The 26999-nt window shown below is 46.2% G+C and overlaps 3 protein-coding genes across 12 annotated transcripts in view; 1 reads left to right on the top strand and 2 right to left on the bottom strand.

Annotated features, from left to right (window-relative positions):
• LOC144994362 (integrin alpha-3-like) overlaps positions 1-4541 on the bottom strand; it is a 40566-nt gene extending 36025 nt beyond the window's left edge. The window contains exons 1-3 of the mRNA XM_078952060.1: positions 4417-4541; positions 4159-4295; positions 3677-3843 (exon numbers count right to left, since the gene is read on the bottom strand). Coding sequence (XP_078808186.1) covers positions 3677-3831 — 155 coding nt within the window. The 5' untranslated portion in view covers positions 3832-3843; positions 4159-4295; positions 4417-4541. The remainder of the gene's footprint in view (positions 1-3676; positions 3844-4158; positions 4296-4416) is intronic.
• An 8834-nt stretch (positions 4542-13375) lies between these two features.
• Positions 13376-14789, top strand: ifnphi1 (interferon phi 1). 3 transcript variants are annotated; one of them, XM_078952058.1, is made up of 6 exons: positions 13376-13512; positions 13629-13725; positions 13860-13968; positions 14040-14114; positions 14202-14354; positions 14437-14789. In XM_078952058.1, exons 3-6 carry the CDS (start codon positions 13966-13968, stop codon positions 14680-14682), a joined length of 477 nt encoding a protein of 158 aa, XP_078808184.1. In that variant the 5' UTR covers positions 13376-13512; positions 13629-13725; positions 13860-13965; the 3' UTR covers positions 14683-14789. The 3 variants fall into 3 exon arrangements, with proteins under 3 accessions (XP_078808184.1, XP_078808183.1, XP_078808185.1); XM_078952057.1 differs by lacking the exon at positions 13376-13512 and having other exon boundaries at positions 13588-13725; XM_078952059.1 differs by lacking the exon at positions 13376-13512 and having other exon boundaries at positions 13701-13968.
• abi3a (ABI family, member 3a) lies at positions 14722-26763 on the bottom strand. Of its 8 annotated transcripts, XM_078952044.1 has the most exons (13): positions 26631-26763; positions 24946-25129; positions 24657-24827; positions 23524-23700; positions 21833-21891; positions 21704-21757; positions 21228-21550; positions 17158-17292; positions 16980-17021; positions 15650-15784; positions 15467-15568; positions 15224-15331; positions 14722-15152 (listed from the first exon to the last, which is right to left on the bottom strand). In XM_078952044.1, exons 2-13 carry the CDS (start codon positions 25075-25077, stop codon positions 14989-14991), a joined length of 1602 nt encoding a protein of 533 aa, XP_078808170.1. In that variant the 5' UTR covers positions 25078-25129; positions 26631-26763; the 3' UTR covers positions 14722-14988. The 8 variants fall into 8 exon arrangements, 7 of the variants coding, with proteins under 7 accessions (XP_078808170.1, XP_078808168.1, XP_078808171.1 ...); XM_078952042.1 differs by having other exon boundaries at positions 21704-21891; XM_078952045.1 differs by lacking the exon at positions 16980-17021.
• Positions 26764-26999: the final 236 nt, after the last annotated feature.

The raw sequence follows: 26999 nt of genomic DNA, 5'->3' as shown, positions 1-26999 counted from the left end.
GAGTGAATCCACCGGCCCATATTCACCTGTTGTCAGTGACACATAGATCTGAGTATCATCTGCATAGTTGTGATAAGATATGTTATTACTGCGTATTAACTGCCCTAGTGGCAGCATGTAGAGGTTGAACAGAAGGGGTCCCAGGATCGATCCCTGGGGCACACCACAAGTCAAGGCCATGTAGTCTGAGACACAACTCCCAATTTCAACAAAATATTTCCTGTCTTCCAGATAAGACTTGAGCCAACTTAGGGCAGATCCAGAGATGCCAACCCAGTCTTGGAGTCTGTGCAAAAGGATCCCATGATCAACAGTATCAAAGGCAGCACTCAGGTCTAGCAGGATTAAGACAGTGACTTTGCCATCATCAGTGTTCAGGCGGATGTCGTTGGTTACCTTGATAAGAGCAGTTTCTGTGCTATGATGGGGTCTAAAACCTGACTGGAAAACATCAAATGAATTGTTTAATAATAATAACGCTCATTATGTATTTGTAGCAACTTAGTCATTTTGATAGTATGCTAATATAGATACACATTGCATGTGTTGTCTTCATTATAAGGCTTAAATAGGGCTTTTAATATTTTGTGGCTCCAAACGTGTTTGTTTTTTGTTTTTTTCGTCCAATTTGGCTCTTTCAACATTTTTGGTTGCCGACCCCTGATCTAGACCTTTAAAAGAATGTATGATTACATGATTTGATTTTAGCCAGTTCCAGACAAGCTGTTGAGAGGGGCCTAATATCTGTGACTCCTGCCTCCCTTGCCATATGTATATGTTTAACAAGAAGCCGATCTCAATTTCAGATCACGAGGAGCTGGTTGTCACGGTGACAGTGAAGACAGGCAGCTGTCTGTCCTCTGAGGCGATTCCTTAGAAAAGCTCATCTACCTGGTGGTTGGCTGAAGGTGGGTCGTGTGACTTGTCAGAGGCAGAAGGAGAAGGTGCAACCCTCTAAACCAGCACCGACATAGTGGCTAAACGCTCTACCTCCAACCGTACTTTTACTAATTCTAGGAACCACAAGCAGTCCTGCATTTAGTGAGTGAAGTGTTCTGATTGGATGGTAAGGGACTATGAGGTCCTTAATATAGGACGGGGCCATTCCATGTAAGGCCTTATAGGTTAACAGGAGGATCTTGAACTTGATTCTAGAATCAACTGGGATCCAATGGAGTGAAACTAACACAGGAGTGATGTGATCTCTTCTGCTAGTTCCTGCTAACAATCTAGCTGCTGCGTTCTGAACAAGCTGGAGACTTCTTAAGGAACTCTTAGGACACGCTGCTAACAAGGAGTTACAGTAATCCAGCCTAGACGTAACAAATGCATGGATGAGTTTTTCAGCATCACTCTTAGAAAGTATATTTCTGATCTTAGCAATATTCCGCAGGGGAAAAAAGGCGGTTCTACACGCCTGAGATATGTGAGCCTTAAATGATAAATCCTGGTCAAATAAAACCCCTGGATCTTCTGTCTTTCTGTAAATCAAACTTTTGTTGACTAAGATGGAGAACCTCAAACCATTTATTTATTTTAAGTAAAAAAATGTCAACAACAAGGAAACCAAAAATTCTTTCTAGCTGTGACAGATAATGAGAAAATGAACCAACATTTTTGTTCGGTTTAGAATTATGCAGTTTATGCCTATTTTACGTATTTTTATAGTACTTATTACGTTAATCTTACGCAGTTGAGCGAGCTACCTCGGCCGGCGCCTGGCAGCTGAATTAGAACTGGAGCGGATGAGAATCTGACGGTTTCATTAAAAGCAACACGAGGGCCAGAGGCGGAAGCTATGAAGGTAAAAATGTGTCTAAATGGACGACCAAAAATCTGCATCTGTGTATAAAAATCTTCTGCTGTGAGCTGACAAATTCCCATTTTCATGTGTTTATTTAGAGTTACGTCAAATCTGTGATTGCGACATAAATTCCCTTTGTTTCTTTTTAAGAATTTTTTATGGATCATATTTGCTCAAAAATGCTCAATAAAGATACTGAAGCTAACAAAGGAATTTTCTGACATAAACTTTGTTGTAGTATGACAAAAGGGTCATGATTTGTCAGTACAGAAAGTTGGGTGACATTAGCTTTAGTATCTTCAGAACTATTGAGCACTTTTATTGTGACACATATCTCTTAAAATGTCAAAAACAATCTAAAATATGTTAAAGATGGAATTTCTCACAAAATAATAAGTGTAGCATGAATATGCTGACAAGTCTAAATTACCAGCTCATATAACTGTAAACATTTATTCATTTTTGAGAGATTTAACTTTACAGAATGATGTTTTCACGGAGGTTGCACTTTGTTGACCATCCCTTGGCAGCCGCCTCGCTGCTGCAGTGTCTGCATGTACAGCTCCACGTCTCGTTAAAGTGCTGAAAAGACTGACTTTTTTCTTTAGAAATGCATTTGTAGTTCACTCTCTGTGTTTTTAAGCATCACTCATAGAAAGTACATTTCCTTTCTTCTTTTGTTTTTCTTTTATTTCCTCTCCGGCAAATGAACATGCAGATTGCAGCTGAGTGCCTCTTGTCATGGGTATATTTTTCTTTTACAGTCGGGGTTGTTTGTTTTTTTGGAGTGGGTTCACATAAACTCCTTCTGTAACAGGTGTGAACTTTATTGAGTTTTAACCGCTCGGACAGGACAAGGGCTCTCCAGCCACCCAAATCCATGCAGCTGGGGAGGAGCCAGGTTAGAGACACGCCCCAGGGTGCAGATGCAGGGTCCCTCACCCAGAGCATGCAGGACCTAATGGGAACCCTGATCTTCAGATGCTGGACCCCAAGCCCCACCAGAAGACCCCCACCAACCACTAATCCCCCCCCCAAAAGCTAACGAACCTATCTGGATTCTGACTGAAAGTCTTCAAAGTGGCTGTTGTCCTGTAGGTGGCAGTAAAGCTGCTTAACTACAACTCTTTCTAGGATTTTAGAAATAAAGGGCAGGTTTGATATCGGTCTATAGTTGGCCAAGATGCTAGGATCCAAACTGGGCTTTTTCAGCAGAGGTTTAACAACTGCATATTTAAAAGACTGTGGCACGTAACCCGTTTCCAGAGAGGCATTTATCATTGTTAATATGGGATCATTAATTAGGGAAAAGGTTCTTTAAAAAGTCTAGTGGGAATTGGGTCTAACAGACACGTTGAGGATTTGGAGGACGTAATAATTGATGTTATTTCTACTTGATCCACAGCAGTGAAGCAGTCCAATGTTACAGAGGTTTCTATGGATGCCTCCATTTCTACCGCTTCAGCCTGTTCTGGGCTGATAGTAGGAATAACTTGATTTAACTTATGTCTAATATTTGAGATTTTACTATTGAAAAATGTAAGAAAGTCATCAGAGCTGAGAGAAACAGGAACATGTGGTTCTACTGAGCTCTGACTGCTGGTTAGTCTGGCTATTGTACTAAAAAGGAATCTTGGATTATTTCCATTCTCTGATATTAAATTTGAATGTCTGCTGTCTTAAAACAGCAGCTTAGCTTTGCAGAGATAAAGCCTCAGCTGTCCAGAGGCAAAGCAGGAGCGTCACAAATAACAATGGTCAATGGTGAGCTGAGCTTCTACTGATCCTGTTTTAGCTGAAAGTTATGTTTCAGAACGCCAGCATCCTGCTGAAACACACCCAGGACTGTAGGTAAGAGCGGAGTGCACTCACAAGTAATCCTTGGTGTTCACATCCTGGTGCAAAGCCACAGAGAGTCCAAACAGGCTTCCATTCTGGCCCGTCTTTATCAGCGGGAAGGATGTGTCCAGGTTAAACGCTTTGCACAAGCTGGCCCACGAGCACAGCAGCAGTATGCCAGTCGCCATGTAGACCTGCACCTGAGGGGAAGAAATCCAATCCAACTTTATTCACAAAGTTCTTTAAAGGACATGAACACATTTTTAAAACTTAAAATTTTTAAAACTTAAAAAGCACACATAATGCCCCACCCCCCACCCCCAAGCACCTAACAGGACTGAATACGCAAAATAGAATATTAACCAAACAAACAAACACACACACACACACACACACACACACACATATATATATATATATATATATATATATATATATATATATATATATATACATATATATGTATGACTGGATGTTTGCAGGCAGACATCGACCAGGCTGGTGCCTGAGAACACCTTAACGTCCAGCAGGCTGGTCCTGACAGGGCTCCGAGTCTGTCCTGGTTCTGGCTCCGTCTGTGCACGAGTCAGTGAAGCTGTTCTGGTTCCAGAAGAAGTCTGTCTTCACACCTTTGATGAAGAAATCTGCACAACTAAAAGACAACAATTGTGTTGTTTAGTGAAATGATTTCCCAAGATTCACCGAAGGTCCACTGAGGCTCCCAAACGGAGAACAGGTTCAGAACTGAGACGTTCAGGAGAATCAGATCAAACCTGCTCTTGTTGGAATATCTGCAGATCAGTGCTCCTGTTGCTGCTCTTTGTCTGACTTCCTGCTGAATGACTCTTCTGCACGCGCTCAAACCGCCCCTCTGATTTCCATTCGTCTGCCATGGCTGTTTAAATCATGTCTGTCTGTTTCTCTCCCACAGTCCTGACCCCCCCCCCCCCCCCCCCCCCCCCCCCCAACACACACACACAAACACACACTTCTTTCAGTAATGTGTTCGGAACCACGCCTCTGATTTATAGAAATACTTTTCATTCAGCCCCCGTTCAGTTTGACTGAGTTCCCATAAGTAGACACACACATACTGGTCTGGGTGACATGGGGACAGAACATATTCTATCCAACTACACACACACACACACACACACACACCCTAGCTCATAAATGGCCACGGATGACGGGCGTGCAAGGGCACCTTGATTGTCCCAGTGTGGTCACACCCATCTGTAATTATTGAGATAGAGGATGAATGTCTGAGGAGTACAATGATCTCCAACCTTCAGCACACATGCAGACACACATATTTTGTTCTAGTGTTATTTAGCTCTCCTCCTCCATCCGTTTCTGCTGTTCCTCATTCTTAACCTTGAGTCGTGTCGCCAGTTCAGGGTTTGTCCTTCTGTCTGTGGTTTGGAAAAAAACTTCAAGGTCTCCCCTGAAGATACCAGAAGGCAGCAGATGGATGCTAACACCAGATTCTGTGTTTCACTACTGATGTGTTCCTTGCATGAGGTTCACGGGGGACCACATATCACCTGGAGGACCAGAACCTGGGCATGAAAACAAACTTGACCACGAGTGTTTGTTTTAAAGTCGCTCTTCGTGGCAAACCTGAGGAGAAAGAAGAAGCTTTGATGGAAGCTGATTGCGTTCAGCAGATAATAGGCTCCACCCTCTTCAGAAGAACACAGAGACACACTGACTTTATCTGATGTTGCTTTGTTGTGAGCACAATAGCCAATCAGATGAGTGCAGCAGCTGTTCTGAGCACAGACCCCTGATGAAAGGCGTGTGACGCCCATTCACACCAGCGCCATCATCCAGCTGCTCACCAACCAATTTCACCGAAGCCATCATAGAATTCTGCAGTCTGTGGTCTCCAGTGTGGAGACATCAAAGTCTCCCAGCATCATAGAACAGTGTTGAACCTGCCACTCAAAAACCTCATTGGAGAAAAGAGGGCGCTGGCCGTGTTTGAGTACTTAGTGCTGAAAGAGCATCAGACACGGCGTCACTTCCTCCAGTGGAACAGGAAAGCTCTGATTGCTGTTTGTTCAGAGCTGAAGATCAAGGGGAAGAGGAGACAAAACATTTAAACTGCTTTTCCTAAAACATTAACAGTGCATGATGGGAAGTCAGGCATCAGCACCGTCTGCAGAGTAAAACCACAAAGGGAACCACTGACTCCCCCAAAGGCAGCTGGTCTATTACCCTGCTCAGTGGCAGGGTAATAGACCAGGCCCTGACATGATACATGCCTACTGGCTAAAGAAACTCGGCTAATTACCTGTCTCTCCACACCATGGAAGCTCACGTCTGGCATCAATGCAACCAAGATAAATGGGCACATTGTCATGGTGCCTCTGGCAGCCTACTCTCCCCCTCCCCTCTCTCCTCTGCTCTGCTTTTGGAACCAGCTGCCGATACTCACCTCATCACGTTCCTGCCTTCTTAAGGAGATCCAACCCCAGCACTCAATGCCAGTTCGTTACACTCTACGGTGCTTATGTCTGGTCACCAAGTTAAGTTAAGCTCTCTAGTTTTGACTTTTACTTACCTCACTTTGTCGCTCGCTCCCAGGTTCCAATCCACGAGTATCCCTGGTTCCTCCTCGTCAAGAGCTCCTCGATCCATCCTGTTCCTGCCAAGACGATCCTGTCACGTTACGCTCCGGTCTCGCTTCCCACGGTCTGCCCAAGATTCCTGCCAAGTACCAAGCCGATCACGAACACCTTCGCCAAACATCCAACTTCAACGCCAAAGCCAAGCTCAGCAGCAAGATTACAAGAAGCTACAAACCTTTGCTACAAACTTTCTCTCACGCCACATCTGGAACAGAAATAGATATGCTGAAAGACTTCCTGGTTTGAGTTTACTTCCAGCATCTGAGTCTATCACGCTACCAGCTGGGTCTGAATGTTGGCCAGTTCGTTCTGTCATGGCGTATGACAGAACGAACTGGCCAACATCCAGACCCAGCTGACCCGGAAGGACTCTGCCTAGCCGTCACGCAACAAGGACTAGCTCTGGGACGCCAAGCCGAATCCCTTAACCAGATGGCCACAGCGCAGCAGGACCTTTTTCGTCGTCTCGATGGGATCTCCCAGACTTTAATGGACTTAACCGGACAAAACTCAGCTAACGCTAAAGTTACCGCTCCGTCCCCGACTTCCGGTGGCTCGGGCGCTTCTGTCGCTGCTTGGACCCAAGAAAATTTCCGGCTCCAACCCGAACCCTTCCATGGTGACGTTGAATCATGTGGGGGCTTCCTCCTACAATGTCAACTGATTTTTTCAGCAGGCCCCAAGATATTATCAAGCTGATCACAGCAAAATACCCCTACTAGTGAATTCTCTGAGAAACAAAGCATTACAGTGGGCTCAAGCGGATCTTTCCTCTAACCTCATATACCAAGTTCCTTTTGACCGTTTTATAGGTGAATTCCAACTCGTTTTTGATCAACCCTGCAAGGAGGTGGAGGCCACTCTGCGACTCTTGAATCTCAAGCAACACAAAAGATCTGTAAGTGATAATTTAATTGACTTTTGCATTCTGGCTGTGGAGGCAGGTTGGCCTGACATAGCCTTAAAAGGCATTTTCTTTCAGTCATTAAATGAGACCATAAAAGATCACCTTTGTTCTCAACCAGAGACTAGAACCTTCGAAGAGCTTGTTTCAGCAGCCCTTCGTTCCGACATCAGATTCGGGGAACGCCAGGCGGAACGCAATCGCCAAGAGAAAAAGACTTTCCCCAATTCAAATCTTCAAACTAAGACTCAAGAACCTTTATCCCCCAGCTTCCGGGATCCCGTCGGAAATAACTCTGGGTGATCGGGGTGAAATATTCACCCCGATCCAGCTAAAGTCTCTGCCGTTTCTAATTGGGAACCTCCCGATACCAGGAAACAATTACAACATTTCCTAGGGTTTGCAAATTTTTAGCGTCAGTTTATCAGAAGTTACAGTAGTATCGCTGCACCCCTCACGCAACTTACCTCAATTAATAAACCGTTCATTTGGAACTCTGAGGCCCAAGCTGCTTTTGACAGGCTTAAAGAATTATTCATCTCGGCTCCCATTTTCATTCAGCCTGACCCCCATCGGCAATTCATTGTCAAAGTTGATGCTTCAGACTCTGCCGTTAGGACAGTCCTCTCCCAAAGAGAGAGCTCATCTGGCAAACTAAAGCGCTGCACTTTCTTCTCCTGCAATCTTTTGACTGCTGAACAAAATTATGATGTGGGCAATTGGGAGTTGTTCGCCACAAAACACGCCTTGGAGGAGTGGCGCCAATGGCTTGAAGGTGCGGAACAGCCTTTTATTGTGTGGATTGACCATAAAAATTTGGCGTACCTCCGTACTACGAAAAGATTGAACTCTCGCCAAGCTCGTTGGTTCCTCTTTTTTGACCGGTTCTCCTTTACCATAACCTCCAGACCTGGCAGTAGAAACGTCAAGCCGGACGCCCTTTCTCACAAATTTTGCACCAGTGACAACCAGGACTCTACTCCCATCATCCCTCCTACATGCATCATAGGAAATCTCACCTGGGACATATAGACTCGAGTTCTTCAAGCTCAAGGTGAGGAGCCATCATCACCATCCTGCTCCTGAAAACACTTTAATAATAATAATAATAATAATAATAATAATAATAATTGATTGGATTTTTCTGCGCTTTTCCAGACGCTCAAAGCGATTACATTGTCCATTATTCATTCACTCCTCATTCATACTTGGTGATGGTAAGTTATGGTTGTAGCCACAGCTGCCCTGGGGCAGACTGACAGAGGCGTGGCTGCCAGTTCGCACCTACGGCCCCTCTGACCATAACCGGGACATTCGTACACATTCACACACCAGTGGAGCCACACTGGAGGCAAGGAGGGTGAAGTGTCTTGCCCAAGGACACAACGACATTTTGGCTGGTGGGAGCGGGGATCGAACTGCCGACCCTTCGATCATTGGACGACCCGCTCAACCGCCTGAGCCACTGTCGCCCACACTTTGTTTGTCCCATCATCACTCCGTCCAGACGTCTTAGCCCGGGGACACGCTTCCCGTATATCCTGTCACGGTGGCGTCCAAAGAACCCTCAATCTCATCAGGGGCGATGTTAGAGAATTCATCTCTGCCTGCAACATCTGTACCCGCTCCAAATCTTCCAACTCACCGCCCGCTGGTCTGCTACAACCATTGCCTGTCCCCAATCATCCATGGTCCCACCTTGCTATGGACTTCGTCACTGGTCTTCCACCCTCGCAAGGTAACACCATCATTCTAACCATCATCGACCGTTTTTCCAAGGCTGCCCAATACATTCCACTCCCCAAGCTACCCACGGCCACTAAAACGACATCCTGGTGCAGAAGGTGTTTCGTCATCACGGTATACCCAAGGACATTGTCTCAGACCGGGGACCCCAATTTGTGTCCCAGGTGTGGAAGGCCTTCTGCTCTGCCCTAGGCGCCATGGTCACCTTGACCTCAGGGTACCACCCCCAATCCAATGGACAGGCGGAGAGAGCTAACCAGGAGCTCGAGGCCGCTCTACGTTGCCTGGCAGCCCAAAACAGACCACGGATGTTAAGACACGAAAGCTCCTCACCATGCATGGAGGGTTCCATCCCAAATCCAGCACCCTGAGACTGTATGCTAGCCGCAAAGAAGGAAGCCGAGGACTAGTGAGTGTAGAAGCCGCTATCCAGGATGAAACATCCAAGATGCATGATTACATCAAGCTCAAGGCCCCAACTGACAGTGAATGTCTCAGGCAATGGAGAGCAGAGGATACAGTGCTGGAGGACAGATCCTCATGGGAGGACAAACCCCTGCATGGGATGTACCACCGGACCATAACTGAATTGGCTGATATCAAGAGGTCCTACCAATGGCCTACAGGCAAGGCCATTTCTCACTGCAAGAAATTTTGAGATTTTTCTAGAGCTACAACTTTTCATTAAAGTTAAAGTATACTAATCACACTAATTTTTCAATTGCCCACAAAACTAACATTTTGGTACCAAAAACAGATCTAAATCAGTGCCACTACTGATGTACACGTCCAAACTGTCAGGGTTATGACTTTTTCCGTAATAAAGAGAACCACACAGTAGATGAGAATTTTTGCTAGACTTCTGCAGAAGGACAATCGGTCTGTGACAGCGGGAACTGTCACAGAGGAGTTTGCCTTCCTAGTGCATGGAGCCTTTTTTTATTGAAAACTGAAGGTTGCACACATGAATGTGGGTCATTTAATCAGAAACAACAGGAACATCATATTCTTGTATAATCAGAAGTTTTCAGGTCATTGTTTTCTCACTTTAAGATAGAAATGAGACAATCATATTATGGAGATAGTAGCGTGTAACCAAATGATAATTACATAACTCTAACACAAACATGAGCATCTGCTGGGTTGTGCTGCCACATCAGGGCCCAGTGTTTTGAAAACCAAAATAAAACTTGAAACTAAAAGCTGAAAAACTGGTGTTGAAACTCAAAATAAGTTTTCAAACTTTAAAGCCAAATGCCTCTCTGTTGTGGGTTGTGTTGAGTATGTATGGTATTGATGGTAGATTGTTGGAAGGTGTGAAGAGTTTTTATAGAAACAGTAGAGCGTGTGTGAGAGTGGGAGAGTGGGAAATAGCATGAGTGAGTGGTTTCCTGTGAGGGTTGGTCTGCGTCAGGGATGCGTGATGTCTCCGTGGTTGTTTAACGTGTATATGGATGGTTTGGTAAAAGAGTTGAATGAAAGGGTGTCGGGTACGGGTGTGAGCATGATGAATACTGACAGCAGCGAATGGAGTGTGAATCAGCTGCTGTTTGCAGATGATACTGCACTAGTGGCTGACTCAGAAGAGAACTTGGCTCGTCTGGTTGAGGAGTTTGGAAGGGTGTGCGACAGAAGGAAGTTGAGAGTGAATGTGGAAAAGAGTAAGGTAATGAGGTGTACGAGGTTAAAGGGTGAACGTAGATTGAATGTGGCATTAAATGGGGAGTTGTTGGAAGAGGTAGAGTGTTTTCAGTATTTGGGGTCGTGTGTCTGTGTGGATGGTGGAATGGGAGGAGAGGTAGAGTTTAGAATGAACGAAGTATGAAAGATATGGGAGGGAATGAAGAGAGTGTTTGAATGTAGGTCGCTGGGAAAGGATGCGAAAAGGAGATTGTATGAGGGTGTGGTGGTGCCTGCAGCGTTATATGGGGCTGAAACATGGAGTCTGAAAGCAGCGGAAAAGAGGAAGCTGAATGTAGTTGAGATGAGATGTTTGAGGAGTATGAGTGGTGTGACGCGTATGGATCGAGTGAGAAATGAAGTTATCCGAGAGAGAACTGGTGTGATGCCAGAGTTGGCTCATAGAGCAGAGCAAAAGGCACTGGGATGGTTTGGACATGTTGAAAGAATGGAAAGGGAGCGTTTGGTGAAAAGGGTATATGAATCTGATGTGAGTGGAGTGAGAATGAGAGGAAGACCGTGAATGGGATGGGAATGGGAGAGAGGCTGCTCAGGACAGGAATGGGTGGAGAGAGTTTGGGTGTGGTAGAGGTCTGGTCTTGGGATGAAGCGGCAAGGGGAAACCAGCCTTGGCTGAGGCCCTGCTGTGGAGGTGCCCACACTGGGCTGTGCAGCTGACCCTGGTGCAGTGTGGTGTGGCTTAGACCAGGCCTTAGACCCGTCACACACACACACACACACGCACACACGCACGCACACACTGAAGGAGGAGGGCGGTAAGAATGGGTGCCCTGTCTAGGCTACTCCACTTTGGTGGGACACAGCCTGGGGATATAGATAGATAGATAGATAGATAGATAGAAAGCCAAATGCAAAAAATACACCACTTACCCAACAGAAAGGCACAAAATAAAAAAAGCCTATTATCTGCTGAATGCTATCAGGGAAGGCCCCGCAGAAGGGCAGAGGGGCGGGGATGGCAGGCGGATCCGAAAGGATGGGTATAGGGAGGTATAGGGTCATAATTTTTACTCTTCATGACTGGGCAGGCCATATGTTTGACACCCGTGATCTACAGGAACCTTACGACATGAAAGTTGCATCCTGTAATTAAACCAGACAACAGTTTCAGTCAAAAACAGCAGAAATAAAAGTAAAAAAAGTTTTTATTAAAATCCATGTGAGAAGCAGGCAATCTGAATTTAAATCAATTTTTCAGTACGGGGGCATTGGCGGTTTTTGATATGGGCGAGGTGGGCAGTAGCCCAGGGCGGCACGTAACAGGGTGTGGCATTTTCCATGCCCGCAGTGTAACATACAAGGAAATAGCTAAGTCAAAGAGGAGACTGTCAGCTCTTATTTTGACATGCCTGCTACAGCCGGCACTCTGTGCTGTTATTTTGACACATCTGACACTGAACATTGCACCCATGCGTTCATCCTCTCCCCTCTCCACACTTATGGTATGAAAAAAAGGATGAAATAACTCAGAGTGAAACAACGTAAAACAGCCACGTGAAAAGGAATCAGGCAGAAGAAAAACCTGTGCTCAACCCAATTTAGACCACAGCAGGCAATGGGGATTATTTCCCACAATTCCCCGCTCAGACACAGCAGACCTAATGCGCACGTGACCACCGCCCTCTGCTGCAAGACACTTGCGCCCACACCTCTCCGAGGTAGTCTTTGAAACATAAATCAAAAAATTCGAGAGGGGGGTGCAACTCACCGGTGGCTGGATGAATCACACTAACAGGTGATTGGGAGTCTTTTTCTCTCTGACAATCAACTCTGGGCCGCAGCTGCGCCTCCCGCCATAGAGCAATGGATGGAGGTTTTTGGAGTTTTTTTTATATTTTTTAATATATTAATACTTTTGTAGTAATCCCACTCATGAGTTCTATGAATTAGTTTTTAATGTTTTATAAGACCTAAAGATGATATTTACAATACTTTTTTTTAGATCCAATCCCTCTGAAATGTTTTACAAAGACACACACAGGACGTCACACACCAAGAAATGAAATGATTGCTAAAATGATGCAGGAGTCCAGCTCTAAAAAATGATAAAAAAGAAAACAAAATGGAAAGATATGATTTGTAATTTCTTATTATTCTTATTTATTGTTTTTTTCTGCAGCATCTTCACATTTGTATAATTTTGACAGAATATATTTTTATGGAGAGCAAAATACTATAAGTTATTTAAGGTTTAACTTGAGTTACTCTGGATTAATGTTCCTGTTTTTATTCATATTTATGTTCAAAAAGTTCAGTATTAAATGTTTTAAAGGTTTAAAAGTTTATATTTAGTGTGTTCAGTTAATGTTTCTCTTTTTGGCCCAAAACCTAAAGCGTGTATTTAACTTAGGCCCCCTGTGTGACTGAGTATGACCCCCCTGTAATACGAGTCTAGAAAATCCATTCATCTTTTGTGTAAAATGTCCAAATAGTAGATAGGGAACACAGAAGGATTTTGTCAAATTTTGTATGGGTGCTGGGGGGCGCTGGTGGGGTTACTCGCCCAGGGAGTAAGTTAGTGTAAAACCGCCACTGCGCGCGGGGGGGGGGGGGGGGGTGTCTGAATCCAGCTGCACTTCCGGGTCTCTGACGTCAGCTGTTTCGTTTTCAGTCTCCTCTCTGTTTCCTAATTTGTGATGAAGCTGCCCCCCCACCCCCGCACACACTCACGCGTGCGCGCTGTGGAGAAAGCAGCAATGTGCGGTCAGAGCGCGCGTGCGTCTCTGTTGGGCGAAAGGAAGTTCCAGTCTCAGCGGGCGTGCATGCGCGCCCGCTGAGACTGCGTGCGTGCATGCGCGCGCGCTGAGACTGAGATTGGATTCGCATCCGTCAGTCGGACCCGGACCCGGACTGGACTCTCGAAACTGGAGTTAGAGGACAAATCGGTGAACATGCTCGCGCACGCACGCACGGATTCCCCCGCGCGCAGACACCGCACGAGGCTGTCATCCTCCTGTCCAAATAAAATCATGAAACTTTTCATCTTCTTCTGACCCAGCAGGAAGTTCTATTGCAGCTCCGGACCCACGGAACCGGGCTCTTTTCTGACACACCAAAACTGAAAGCAGTGACGTCACCACTCCCTTTTAGGAGTTCAGGTGAGTCTGGAAAGTGAAGCTGGGAAATTCCTTTCACTCTTGGCTGTTTTGTTTTCTTGTTTCCTGTCTGAAAAATACAAATGTGGCCTCAAAGTGCAGCATGGCACATCAAGCATCTCCATCATGGTCTGCAGATCTTCTCCACTGGTGCTTCTCGCCATCCTGACCCCCGTGCTCTGCTGTGATTGGCTCAGAGACTATAGACACCTGAGGAACAGGACCGTGGTTCTCCTCGAGACCATGGTAAGTCACGCCGCCTCCTGGAGGGGGGGTTGTACTCCTGGGGATTGACGCTTTGCCTCTTCCTTTTCCAGGGCGGACAGACGACTACTCAGGACCCGGCGGTTGCTTTTCCATACAACTTGTATAAACAAGTTAGCTCAAGAGGGGTAAGCAGTTTATCACTTGTCTCTGGTGTCACGGGTTCTGCCAGCCAATCAAAGCCCAGCAACTCATACCTGTGTTTGCTCGTCCAGGTGCAGGTTCGGCTCTGGTTCATCAGAGAAAACCTCCAGCATATCCACGACCTCTATGACCACATCCAACGTTCATACGCTGGCTGGAACCAGCTGAAGATGGTGGAGTTCATGCAGAGCGTCGAGCGACAGATCCAGGAGCTGAACAGCTGCGTGAGTGCTTTCATCTTTAGCTCCGCCTCTTTCTGACGAGACTCCTAGAAAATTGATCTTAGTTCTGGTTCTTGTTTTCCAGCTGAAGGAACCCAACGTGGCCACAGAGAGCAGAAAACTGGGCAAGAAACTCAGCAAATACTACTGCAGACTGAGACGCAAGAGCCTGCAGCCCTCTGGTACCGAGGCCCCCCATCAGCCTGGTTCTGACCCAGGTTCTGGGATTTTGCTGCAGGGCGGCAGCGCGGTTGGCTGGGAGCTGCTGCGGCAGGAGACGCTAAAGCACCTGAACAGAATAGACCGTTTGAGTAATCACCCCTCCCAATGAGCAGTGAGAGCCGGACCAAACCACTGAGAACCTTCCTGATGCAGCTTATTTTTGTACTTTATTTATCTTATTTATTAAATGTATTTATTAGCTGATGTGTGTCCATATGAATGTTCTATTTATTTATTTTTACATGAAGAATTAAAAACAGCTGAAACTCTGAAACGCCAATCTTTTGAGTCCATGCAAATGAAAAACGGAATTTTGTGATCTTCAGATGTGAACAGGCCTAAACTTCACCTGTCAGCAGGTTAGGGAAGGGGCTGGACTACACCTCCAAATGAGAAAGAGGGGGCGTGGCTTTCTCTAGCTGCACGACTGGACGTAGTTGTCAGGGAAGAAGCCGTGTTTGCCATTTAGGACCCCCTGACACCAGCCGTCATCATGTCGATGAGTCAAGTAGATGATGTCCCCCTCAGTGAGGGACAGGTCATCGGGCTTGGAAGCCTCATAGCTGTACAGCGCCACCACTGCACAGAAACAGGAAGAGCAGTCAGAATCAGCAGCTGACATGTCTGATGGCTCACACTGACACTCCTACCTTTGTCCAGGTACTGTGGAGGGGCGTCATAGTCCACTGGAGGGGGGAGGGGGGGCATGAAGTCATCAAACTCCACTTGCATGAGAGGGGGGGCTGGAATCTCTAGATCTAAGAAAAACAGGTTTCCACCAATTGGGTGTAAGGAGGCGGAGCTTATGCACAAAACACTCGTTTTTATGTCACTGTTTTGACTTCCAGCGAGACGAGCACTTCGACCGTTGCTACCTCATTTAATCTTCTCACCCAGGTGATCTAGACGGGCAGGTAAGCAGCGCTGAGCTGAAGAAGAAGGAAGGCGCTGGGGAGCACCTGGGGGAGGGTATGGGGGCGGAGGGGGGATCATGACTGACACACAGGGACAAAGAATCGCGTGAGGCCCCCAAATGCTGCTTCAGACCCACAGAGGAAATCACAGCAGGGTCTTACGTGATTGGTCAGCAGGCAGGAAGAGCGAGCGAGCGTAGCGGCAGCGAGAGGCGGGGCCTGAGCTAACCCTCAGGGAGGCGGAGCGGCAGGAAGGCGGGAAACGACAGAGACGTTTCCTTGTGGAAGGCAGGACCACTGAAAACAATTGTTAAATTCTTCATGATAATCACTCCTCGTGACCGACGTTAGCTAAAGTTTAGCATCAGAGTCAACCAGGAAGTTTATTGTAAACATGTCTATACCAAACCAATCCAAAAAAGTCACATGTCTAGCAGACGCTGAGTGTCACCGAGCATTGCAGAGCGTCGCCGAGCATAGCTGACCTTCGCCATGCGTGGCTAATCGTCGCCGAGCGTCGCCATGCATCGCCCAGTGTCACCAAGCATCGCTAAGCATCGCTCAGCATCGCCCCGTGTCACCGAGCGTCGCCATGCATCGCTAAGCATCGCACAGCACCGGCAAGCGTCGACCAGCTTCGCCGAGACTGCGACACACTGCAATCATGTGGGAGGGGTTGAACAGAAAAAATGACACTGACATGATTGACATGCATGTTAGAGAGGCCGACTCAGTTTCTACATTCAAAGTTAGACTGAAAACATTCCTCTTTGGACAGGCTTATTGTCAGACTAGTTAGTATTCAGAGATTATTTAACTTAATGTTAATGTGTTTAAATTAAACTTAATAACTATTAGTTGTTAGTAGCTGCTAGAAGTTGAAGCTGGGGTAACTATGGTGCTCTGGGGTTCTGTCCTCTATTCTCATCTACTTCTACCCTTCCTCTCCTCTATTCTTGATCATTATTCATCATTTAGTTCTCCATGCCTCTGTTTGGTGCAGTGATTCATGTATTGTCCCTCTTTCCCTCTTTCCCCTCCTGGGGAGTGGGAGTGCTTCCAGACTCCAGTTGGTTCATCCGTGCTCCAGTTCCTGACCGTCTACCTCGTCTCTGCTCCTGCTCCTACACCTGGCTGTGGTTCCTGTCTCCGGCTCGACTCGCACCCCCGACTGTCCCCCCAACTCCATCTGGATGAAGCTCGTCTGCTGGACTTTTATATATGTAGTTGTAGATTTAGATAAGTTAATTCTTCTCTAAGAGTTCTGGTAAATCGCCTGTCCGTCCTGGGGGAGGATCCCTCCTTCACCCCTGAGGTTTCTTCGTTTTTTCCGGAATCCGTTTTTTTGGGAGTTTTTCCTTACCGTGAAGGGGGGTCTAAGGGCAGGGATGCCAGTATAGTTTAGTCAGTTTGTTAGTTCATTTTAGTATTTTCCTATTGAACTCTTTGTATTCACGATCCTTTTGAGTTCATGTTTAACTTTTTCATTTACCCATACAAAGCCCATCGAGACGACTGTTGTTGTGAATTTGGGCTAGACAAATACAATTGAATTGAATTGAATAATTGAAACCTCACTGTTGAACATGTTCTACAGAGCCTCTTTTTGAGCGCTGTAGAACATGAGTTTACAGAAGCTGCAGTAGTTTTCAAGCCCAAAAACACCTTACCCTCTACTTCCGGGGCAGCTGCAGGTGGTGGAGGCGGGGCTGGCAGCTCTAAGCCATCACTGGGGGGTGGAGGCAGGATCTCATCATCAGAATGGGGAGGAGGAGAGGGAGAAGGAAAGCTGTTCTCCTCCAGCACTGAAGCGAGTAGAAAAATGTTATCACTATGATGTCACACAATTCTGCCAAAAGGATGGTCACTCTGAAGCTGTTGGCGACTGCGTCGGCCCATCAACAGGTCAACCAGACCAAAACAGTCACAAGGCTGTAGGGGACTTTCACCCTAGGGTGTTCACCCTGAACACCAGCAAAACCAGGGAGATCATTGTCGACTTCAGGAGAGATGGCGCGGACCCAACCCCCCTCCTTATTAATGGGGAGCATGTGAAGAGGGTCCACACCTTCATCAAAAGGCATCAGAAGCAAAACGAACAGACTAAAAAAAGCTTCTTTCCAAAGGCAATAACCATCCTCAATTCCCAAATGCACAGATAACATCTATATTCCTGTTTACTTACTCTGTCTACAGTGTCAACTCTCTACCTCATTACCACGTCTTGCACTTCTGACATGTTTACACACAATTCTCGTACGCAATTTGCACAATTATTTCAGCACTCTTCATTACAGTTTACAGTTTATATTTGCACACTTGTACATACTGTTTGTTTGTTTGATTTTACTGTATTACAATGTTTTTTTTATTTTTCCCTTCCTTGCTGTTCTTGCACTGATGGCGATGCTTCAATCTCTACTATGCACAATGAGATTGAAGCAAATCTGAAATCTGTATCTGAATCTGAGTCTGAAGTCTGTAGGGGACTTTCCCTTTTAGAGGTAGCAATGCGACACGTGACACATTCAGAATGTGGCTTCCATGACTGTTTAAAGTCATTACCATCACAGTCCTGTTATGGAGATGTGAAAAGAAGGTTCTGTATCCCTTGTGCTGTCCAAGGCACTTTAACATTGGGAGTTGGGTCATCTAGACCCACTAGACCAGGGGTCGGCAACCCATGGCTCCGGAGCCACATGTGGCTCTTTCATCCTTCTGTTGTGGCTCCCTGTGACTTTGGAAAATAATGAGTATTTTATAATAATTAAATTTTATTTTAGTGTGTTCATTTTTCATGGCATTTCAAAGGCGCTGATGGCTCCGCACGAAGCACGAGCCACGTAAAAAACAGCTTCATAATGAGCTCATATTTATCGGGCGAGACCTGCAGAGCTGATAGCAGGAGGAGACACGCGGGGCGACTTCAATAAACGATCCGATCTTCTGTCGGGAACTTGACGTGCCGCGGGGCAGAGAGCAACTCGCTGATGACAGAGTGTTTGCGCCAGTGTTGCCAGATGGAGTCACAGTTTTCCAGCCCAAAAGTCATCTGAAAACCACCAGACCCCGCCAAAAACTGCCCAACACAGCTTTTGTTGATGTTTTTTTCGTACTGGACTGATTTAGCAAAATAAAAGATTTAACTAAATAAAAGATAGTTCAGACTAATAATAAAATGTGTACAATATTGAATATTTCTTCAGCGGGCCGCCTTCTTCCATTCATTTGCTTAACCTGCTGTATCCCCGCTATAACCTACGTCCGCCTCTTTCATCCTTGTGCGGCGCTGGAGCGCCCCGAGTATCGTATCATCCTGCTATGACCGTATTTTGCGCTCTCTGTGTATAATACACTGAGGAGGGGGAAACAAATCTCAGCTGCAGAGGGTGTGAACAGGTGAACAGGTAGAGAGGAAAAGCAGGTGGAGAGGCGGGGGAGGGGCTTTGGCTTCAAACTCTGTCAGATGCAAACACGGCGTCAGATTGAGACGCAGCTTTCCCTGCAGGAGTTGAAGCAGAGACTTTCTCTGGGATGATTTTATGAACTCACACATGGAAACATGATTACCAAGTAGAACTCTTCAAAATAATAAACCTGATCTCTCCACATTCTCCGTGTCTACCATGCATTGATGAACACATCGCTCCATGCAGCAATCAGACCAGAACTAGTAGCTCCTCCCACACGGGTCCACGGTATCATCCTTTAAAGAACATAATGTGCATTTGCAGCGACGTATGCTTCAGACGATGTCCGATTGGCCAATCTACATGTCAATCAAGGATTTTGATTGGCTGGTGGATTTTAAAGAAGTACTTTTTTTTTTTTTTTATCTTTTCTGGCCCGCGATCCACACTCATGTCATTAAAGATCGACGTAATGAGCACCTTTGAATAATATATACATGCATAATATATATAATGATGTCAAAACGGGTTGTGGCTCCGGGTGCTTTCTTTTCATTAGGGGCGGTCCCAAATGGCTCTTTGAGTAAAAAAGGTTGCCGACCCCCGCACTAGACAGAGCTCTGAACCTTTTTCTTCAATGATTTGTAATCTTCACTGGTGTCCATGGATTACATGAAATCTTTCCACCTTTGTCATGGTGGGGGGGACATGTCAATGGAAGGGGGGGTCATAGGATTACACAAGTGTTAAGGAACCTTCTATGCACACAGTCTGTAACAGAACCTTCTACGCATTGAGGTAAACACGAACCTAAGATGATAGAAAGCGCTCACGGGGGGGGGGGGGGGGGGGGGGGGGGGCAGGACCAAACCAGTCACCTTAAGATGCACCTTGGTTGTGGACCCCTCCTCTGGCTCATCTGGCGCCCCCAGCTGTCCCCCAACTCATCTGGATGAAGCTCGTCTGCTGGACTATTTAAATATGTAGTTGTAGCGTTAGATAAGCTAATTCTCTCTCAGAGGTAATCGCCTGTCCATCCTGGGGGAGGATCCCTCCTTCATGTGGACACCCCTGAGGTTTCCATTTTTCTCCAGAAATCTTTTTATTTTAGGAGTTTTTCCTCACAGAGAAGGAGGGTCTAAGGGCAGGGATGTTAGTTTAGTTTAGTCTGTTTGGTTTAGTTAGAATTTTCCTAATGAATTCTAAGTATTCATGATACTTATGGCTCATGCTTATTATACAATTACCGATATGAAGCCCCTTGAGACGATTGTTGTAATGTTGGGCTATAGAAATAAAATTGAATTGAATTTAAGATTACACCTGTGTAACACCTCCAGACCACCTTAAGGCTACATCTTCCCACCACCCCTGATCTCTGTTCTAGATCAAAAGGTGCATGTTTGCGGGGCATAAATCAGCCATAGAAGCCGTAGAGGTGTTGCTATGGTAACTTGAGCTGATGACATCAGCATAGCTGCATTGCTGATATTAAAACCTGGATAGCCCAAAATCTTCTGCAGTTGAATATGAACAAAACTGATGTAAGTATTTATAGGTTCAGTTGAGGCCCGATATGCTGTGGTTCAGAAATTGGAGTCTCTGTCTAACAATGTTTTCTTCAAGCTGCAGATATCTGGGAGTGATATTTGATACTGATTTGAATTTGGAGACACATATTAAATCGGTGGTCAAATCTTGTTTCTGGCAAATACATAGATCATACAGGATAACCCCACTCCTATCAAAAAATGTCTGGAGATGGAGATTCACGCTTTTATTTTTTCCTGTCTGGACTATTGTAACGCACTCTACACATGCCTTTCACAGCAGAGTGCGTATCAACTCCAGTTGCCGTCAGACTCTGGCTCCCAGTGCATTTTAGAATAGATGAATGATTGCATTTAAAGCTCTCTGTGGTCTGGCCTCTAAATATATAGCTGATCCCTTCATTCCTTATGTACCTGGTAGAAATCTTAGATCTTTGGCAAAAGGCCTTTTAACAATCCCACAATGTAGATTGAAGACCAGGGGAGACGGGGCATTTGCTGTAAGAGCCCCCACACTCTGGAACAGTCTCCCTGAAGAGATCAGGCTCACTGAGTCCCTACCAGTTTTAATCTCTTTTAAAAACCTACCTCTATGGGCGTGCTTTTAAGGATTTTATTGATTTTAACCGCTATCACTGTTTCGTGTGTGTGCTGGGTTTTATTACTACATACTGTAAACTCTTTTTAATCCAGATTTTTTCTCATATTAATTGTACAGCACTTGGTAATATTGATTTCGAAAAGTGCTATATGAATAAAGTTTATTATTATTATTATCACCTGTCTCAAGACTCGTAGGTGGAGCTGAGGTAGGGTCCGGTGGTGGAGCAGTGGAGTTCATTGGAACCCCTGGGAAGCTCTGTGGAGGAGGAGGAGGAGGGGGGGGAGGAGGAACCATCCCTCCAACTAAGGCATCAGGAGGAGGAGGGGGAGGAGGAGGGGTAAACATGCTTGTGACCCCATCGTCCTGAGCTGGTTCCGGATCAGCACTCGGAGGAGGAGGCAGGGTTTCATTCAGCAGGTCCTCAATGATGTCACATTCTGGGGGGGCTTGCCAGGCTGGGGGAATAGTGGGCGGAGCAACAGGCTTTCCAAAGCTGGACCTGGGAGATGGAACAGGAGCTTGTGGTTTGCTCAGATGTTTCGGCGTCAGCTCTGAACATTTATCTGGAGCTCTTCCACAACAAGCAGCAAAAACAGCAAAAACCCATCCAGGCCACACAGATCTGCACTGAGCTGAGAAAAAGCCCTCTTACCCTCCAACAGGGGGGGCTGTGGGGCACTGGACCGGCTCTGGGGTCTTGCTGGCCCTGAAAAAAAACACAACACAACTGAACGGTGGAGCAGATTGAAGGAGCAGAAGACAAAAAGCAAAACAGACAAACCTGATGGAGGCCCCGTGTTTCCGGATCGTTCCCATCTTGTCCGGCAGTTTCCCAGAGATCTGTTGGGGGGGACAAACGGCCCTCTATTTGCATCAATGGGCCCTCTCAGGCCTCGGCTCCAATTAGTCCACCCAAAACATTTTCCCACGCTCAACAAAAGCTGCGCCTGAGTCTTGATGGCAAACCCCGAGGGGCCTCATGCATGCATAGCTAGTGTGTGTGTGTGTGTGTGGGGGGGGGGGGGGCAGAGAGTTCTTGAACATGCACTGGATCTGCTCATGTGAAGTACATCCTTTTTCTAACTGCAGACAAAAGAAAGCAGAAGTTGTTTTCTGAGCAGCAGTTTCACCAAAACCACCAAACAGGAAGCAATTTCTGTTTCAGAACTCCGTGCACCAACGCCTGCAGGAACCACTTATTTCTGTAAAGCTGCCTTCACACCCAACGCGATTCGCATTCTGTGCCCGCCGCCTGACCAAAGATGTGTTCATAAGCTCGCTGCCGCACCACGTGTGGGAGGAGCTTCCAGCTCATGGTTTTAGTCTGATTGTTACGTCTGTGTCTAAGCAGTGCAATGTACAAAAGACCCGGATGATGTCCAGAGATCAGATTGATTTATTTTGAAGAGTTCTACAAAATCATCGGTGATCACATCTCCGTGTTTGGGATCATCCAGGTTCTCTCCCTTCAGTGAGCTTCTTTCCCGCCGCTGTGTCTGAAAGACGGCCGCATCCGGCGCATTTCTGTCTCTCTGACCGAGTCTGGCCGCCAGCTCGATGGAGATCAATCACTCCAGCCCATCGATGGACTGTCTAGGGCTGCTCATTAGGATGTGACGGTAGTTAGCGGGCCATCAGAGATGAATTAACAAAAACAAAACTCAGCCAATCATCCTCCTCGGCCTGAAATACGTCATTTGATTGACATGTAGAACGGCCAATCGAACGTCTTTTGAAACATACGTCATTGTGTTTAAGTACACTGAGTGCACGTTTTTTCTTTCTTCACCGGGTCCCTGGCAGGGGGACTACTCCGGCCCGCAAGCATCCTCGATCAGAAGCCAGGCCGGGACGTCTCCTTGCTGTAAGGCTAGAGAGCTAAGTGCAGCGTGCAGCCTTGGTACTATTTAGTTGATCATTATTATTCATGTTTATTAATAAGAACTAGTTTTAGTTTATTCGTGTTTAGTTTATTTGTGCAGCAGCAGTTAATAACTGAGGTTGACTCAAAGCTCTCTAAAACACAGACTGGCACTTCTATGATTGGTTTTCAGAATCTGACCGGCCTGATCTCTTGTGTGTTTGTAGCCACAGCCCATTTGAGTCATCAAAAGATTGACGGGTTCTAGATGTAATCCAACCAAAAGGTGACAGTGCAGAACCAGACTCTGGAACCAGGCTTCTGCTGTGACCCACTGAGAGTCCAGAGAAGTGACAAACATGGAAAAGGCCGGAACATCTGCTGTAAGACGAAGAATCGGCCCCGTGTCTAGAAAGATCTGATAGTTCTACAGACTAAGAACAAGATGTTCTGTTTGCAACTATGAGGTCTTTAAGGAGGAGCGGAGCCTCTCTGTAGGAAACAGTTTTCTGTTCTGAACTGGCAGCAGTGAAGTCCAGTTCTCCACTGGAATGTCCAGACAGCAGGCTAACCAACCAAACCCACAAGCATCAGCCAGACGGCGTAGATACCTTCATGCCATGACCAAGCTCATCCAGCTCCTGGTAGCTGATTGGTTGACGGGAGTATGGTGGGCGGAGCTGTGGAGCAGTGGGAGGAATAATCTTATGGCTGCGAGGGACCCGTCTAACAGTAGTGAGGATGCCGATCTCCCTCCGGGCCACCTTTTCTTTGTGCATCTCCACCGTCTGCAGACAAAGATGGAGGTCAGAGAGACGACCGCCGGAACCCCCTCCCCCTCCCACAGAGCATCCAAATGGATCACCAAGTCCACGATAAACACCATATCTGACCTCTGAGGTTTTCAGCACCTGTCAACAGACAAGGCTGAAGAAGGGCATTATGGGATTTAAAGTTCTAACAGCAAGAAAAAGAATCGAAGTAAAAAAATCAGTCAAGACCTGTACCATGATAGGATCCACACCAGAAACTAAAACATGGCAGGACCTGAACCATTCTTGGACCTGAAATGCACCAGGACCTGAGGTATCCTAAAGTTGGAGGGATACTGGCACTTTGTAGTCTCCAGCAAGATGCTGGAGATCTTCTACCAGTCGTTGGGGGCAGTCAGTGATGCCAACAGACTGAAGAAGCTGATCAGGAAGGCGGGTTCTGTCATTGGCTGACAACTGGAATCATTTGAAGCAGTGATGGAGAGGAGGTCCCTGAACAAGATCTTATCAATCATGGAAACCGGACCATCCTCTCCATCCGGTTCTGGACAAACAGCAGACCTCTTTCTCTAGGAGACTCAGACAGCTCCGCTCCAAAACTGCCACATACCAGAAATCCTTCATACCCAACAAAATAACACTGTACAATAATTTACAGTGTAACAGATGACTTTTGGACATTTTCTTGAACATCTTTGCACATCTCTACCTGGTCTGTCAGTAAATAGCTTTTTTTAATTAAACCATCTTCTTGTTAACATTTATGTTACTTTTTTTTATATTATTGTTCTTATTCTATTTTCTCTTATGTTTACAATGCTGTCATTTGCTACAGTAACAAACAAATTTCCCACGTGTGGGATCAATTAAGTAATTCTGATTGTAGACTTGACTAAAAACATTCTGATGATTCAACTCTTCCACAAAAACCATGGAGTTGAACTCAGCAACGCGGGTGCATTAGGGCTCACCTGGCCAATCAGGTTGATGGAGGACTCCAGGCCGCGCAGCTGGTGTGTCTGAGCATCCAGAAGCCGCATAACACTGCTGGCCAGAGTGCTGATCTGGTACGCCACGCTGGCCAGAGACTGGGTGGTAAACTGTTTAGTTTCCTCTAGAGCCTTCAGGCCGCCCTCACCTGTCTGATGGAAACTCAAGTCAGAAACTGGGAGGGTCTGAAAACACCAAATCATTGATGGAGGGAACAAATGTGAAGAAAGTCTGACCTCAAGCCAAGTCCCAGCTTGGGGGGGGGCTCACCTGTGTGTAGTTGCTGCAGCAGTAATCCGCCACATTCAGCAAGTTGTCATAGTTTTCTCGCAGTGCTTTTCTGGAACCTGGAGCATCTTCCAGAATTTTTGCCACCTCCAGGTCAAGATTCTGGTTCTTCATGATTGCTGACTGGAGGTTCTAAAGCCTCTAAACAACTTGAGAGAACCCAAACCTGCAAACAGGGATGAAGGAACCAGCAGTTATTGCAGCACCCCGAACACAACACCTGGCTCGACCAAAGACCTAACTCTCCTGCTGGGCAGTTGGCATCAGACAAGTTACGTAGGTCATGTGATTATAAGTTCTACTCCTGACAGGAGGATCAGAACCACCAGGGCCGCAGAACCAAACATTTCTTTCTGGGGGAGGCCTACAATGGATGTGGTCTTACCTTAAAGACCGGCCTTCTGTGTTAGAATCATCCTGTTAACCTAGAAGGCCTTACATGGAATGGCCCCGTCCTATATTAAGGACCTCATAGTCCCTTACCATCCAATCAGAACACTTCACTCACTAAATGCAGGACTGCTTGTGGTTCCTAGAATTAGTCAAAGTACGGTTGGAGGTAGAGCGTTTAGCCACCAAGCCCCTGTCTTATGGAATAAACTCCCAGCTCATGGAAGAGAGGCCGACTCAGTTTCTACATTCAAAGTTAGACTGAAAACATTCCTCTGTGGACAGGCTTATTGTCAGACTAGTTAGTATTCAGAGATTATTTAACTTAATGTTAATGTGTTTAAATTAAACTTAATAACAATAACTATTTGTTTTAAAGGCTGCTAGAAGTTGAAGCTGGGGTAACTATGGTGCACTGGGGTTCTGTCCTCTTTTCTCATCTATTTCTACCCTTCCTCTCCTCTATTCTTGATTATTTAGTTCTCCATGCCTCTGTTTGGTGCAGTGCGATTCATGTATTGTCCCTCTTTCCCTCTTCCGGGTGAGTGGGAGTGCTTCCAGATTCCAGTTGGCTCATCCGTGCTCCCGTACCTGACCACGTACCTCGTCTCTTTTGACCTCAAAACACCCGTCTTTGTCTCTTTAAACTGGCTGCCAGTACAATACTTGCTTTTTGTTCAAATTCAGTTCCTTACTTTTAAGTCCCTGGCAGGAACGGCACCTTCTTACCTCTCCAGTCTGCTTGTAGAGATATTCCCCCCTTAAGTCCTCACGCTCCGCCGACCAGTCTGTGTTAATGGTTCCAGAACCAACCGTAGGTTTTGGAGGGTGCTGCATTTGCTCCTAAACTATGGACTCAGTTCTGCCGGCAGTTAGAGAGGTCGCGCTCTTGGACCATTTTAAAAATGAATTGTTCCTCCATTTTAGCATCAGCCTAGCCCTGGTATTTTGCTGGTTTGAATCTCTGTTTTAAATTGGTTTTTATTCTTTCTTAATGTATTGTTCTCCCCTCCATACACAACTTTGGGCCTCCTTGGCTGCTGGTGGAAGGTGCTTTATAAAGAAATAAAGGATTTCTGCCCCTCTGGACAGAAGTGCTGAGCAGAAAACTCTGGGAACTTGGGGGATGGAGACACAAAGCAAGTGTCCTTCAGCTGCGTCAGTCAGCACCAGCTAAAGAACCGCAGACCCAGGTGAAGCCGTGATGTTCCTCAAGATCATCTGTGAAGTCTGCAGCAAAAAGGAGATGAACGTTTACCTTTTCAATTTGAACTCACCTGTCAGGAGAAGTAACCCAGCCTAGTTCCGGTAGAACTCAACAGACTCTCCTCTGACTGACCAGCTTCACACTGCAGCTTCAACTCTGTGTGCAGAGATCCTCTATGAAGGACAAGAGGCTCACTGCACTCCACTGAAAGCAGCCTTCAGCCGCCTCCTCAGCCCAGGAGGAACCAGTCAGAGTGAGCACTCCTGTTTGCATGTCAACCTACTCTGAATCTCTGCAAAAACCACTTCCTGTTTCAGCAGCAGGGCCTTTTTAGAGAGAGGAAGAATGATCCAAAAACCATCAAACGAAAAGATCACAGAGTGAGGAAGGCTCTGAAGGAAGTGAGACGGCCAAGAGCACGTGCACAATGCACATGCAC

Source organism: Oryzias latipes, chromosome 8 (genome assembly GCF_053564925.1).
Source record: "Oryzias latipes strain Hd-rR chromosome 8, Olatipes_Hd-rR_3.1".
Classification (NCBI taxonomy): Eukaryota; Metazoa; Chordata; class Actinopteri; order Beloniformes; family Adrianichthyidae; genus Oryzias; species Oryzias latipes.
Note: the sequence above shows the minus strand (reverse complement) of the source record. Positions and strands in the feature narration are given on the sequence as shown.

Excerpts from the sequence above, each read along its gene's own strand:
- abi3a (XM_078952042.1), bottom strand. The coding sequence starts at position 25,077 with ATGAAGAACCAGAATCTTGACCTGGAGGTGGCAAAAATTCTGGAAGAT. Across the intron at positions 17,022-17,157 it reads AGCTGCCCCGGAAGTAGAGG|CCCAAATTCACAACAACAGT; the intron begins GTAAGGTGTTTT and ends GTATTTGTCTAG. Across the intron at positions 15,569-15,649 it reads CCTGCCTGCTGACCAATCAC|TCATGATCCCCCCTCCGCCC; the intron begins GTAAGACCCTGC and ends CCTGTGTGTCAG.
- ifnphi1 (XM_078952059.1), top strand. The coding sequence starts at position 13,849 with ATGGTCTGCAGATCTTCTCCACTGGTGCTTCTCGCCATCCTGACCCCC. Across the intron at positions 14,115-14,201 it reads AACAAGTTAGCTCAAGAGGG|GTGCAGGTTCGGCTCTGGTT; the intron begins GTAAGCAGTTTA and ends TTGCTCGTCCAG. Across the intron at positions 14,355-14,436 it reads TCCAGGAGCTGAACAGCTGC|CTGAAGGAACCCAACGTGGC; the intron begins GTGAGTGCTTTC and ends CTTGTTTTCCAG.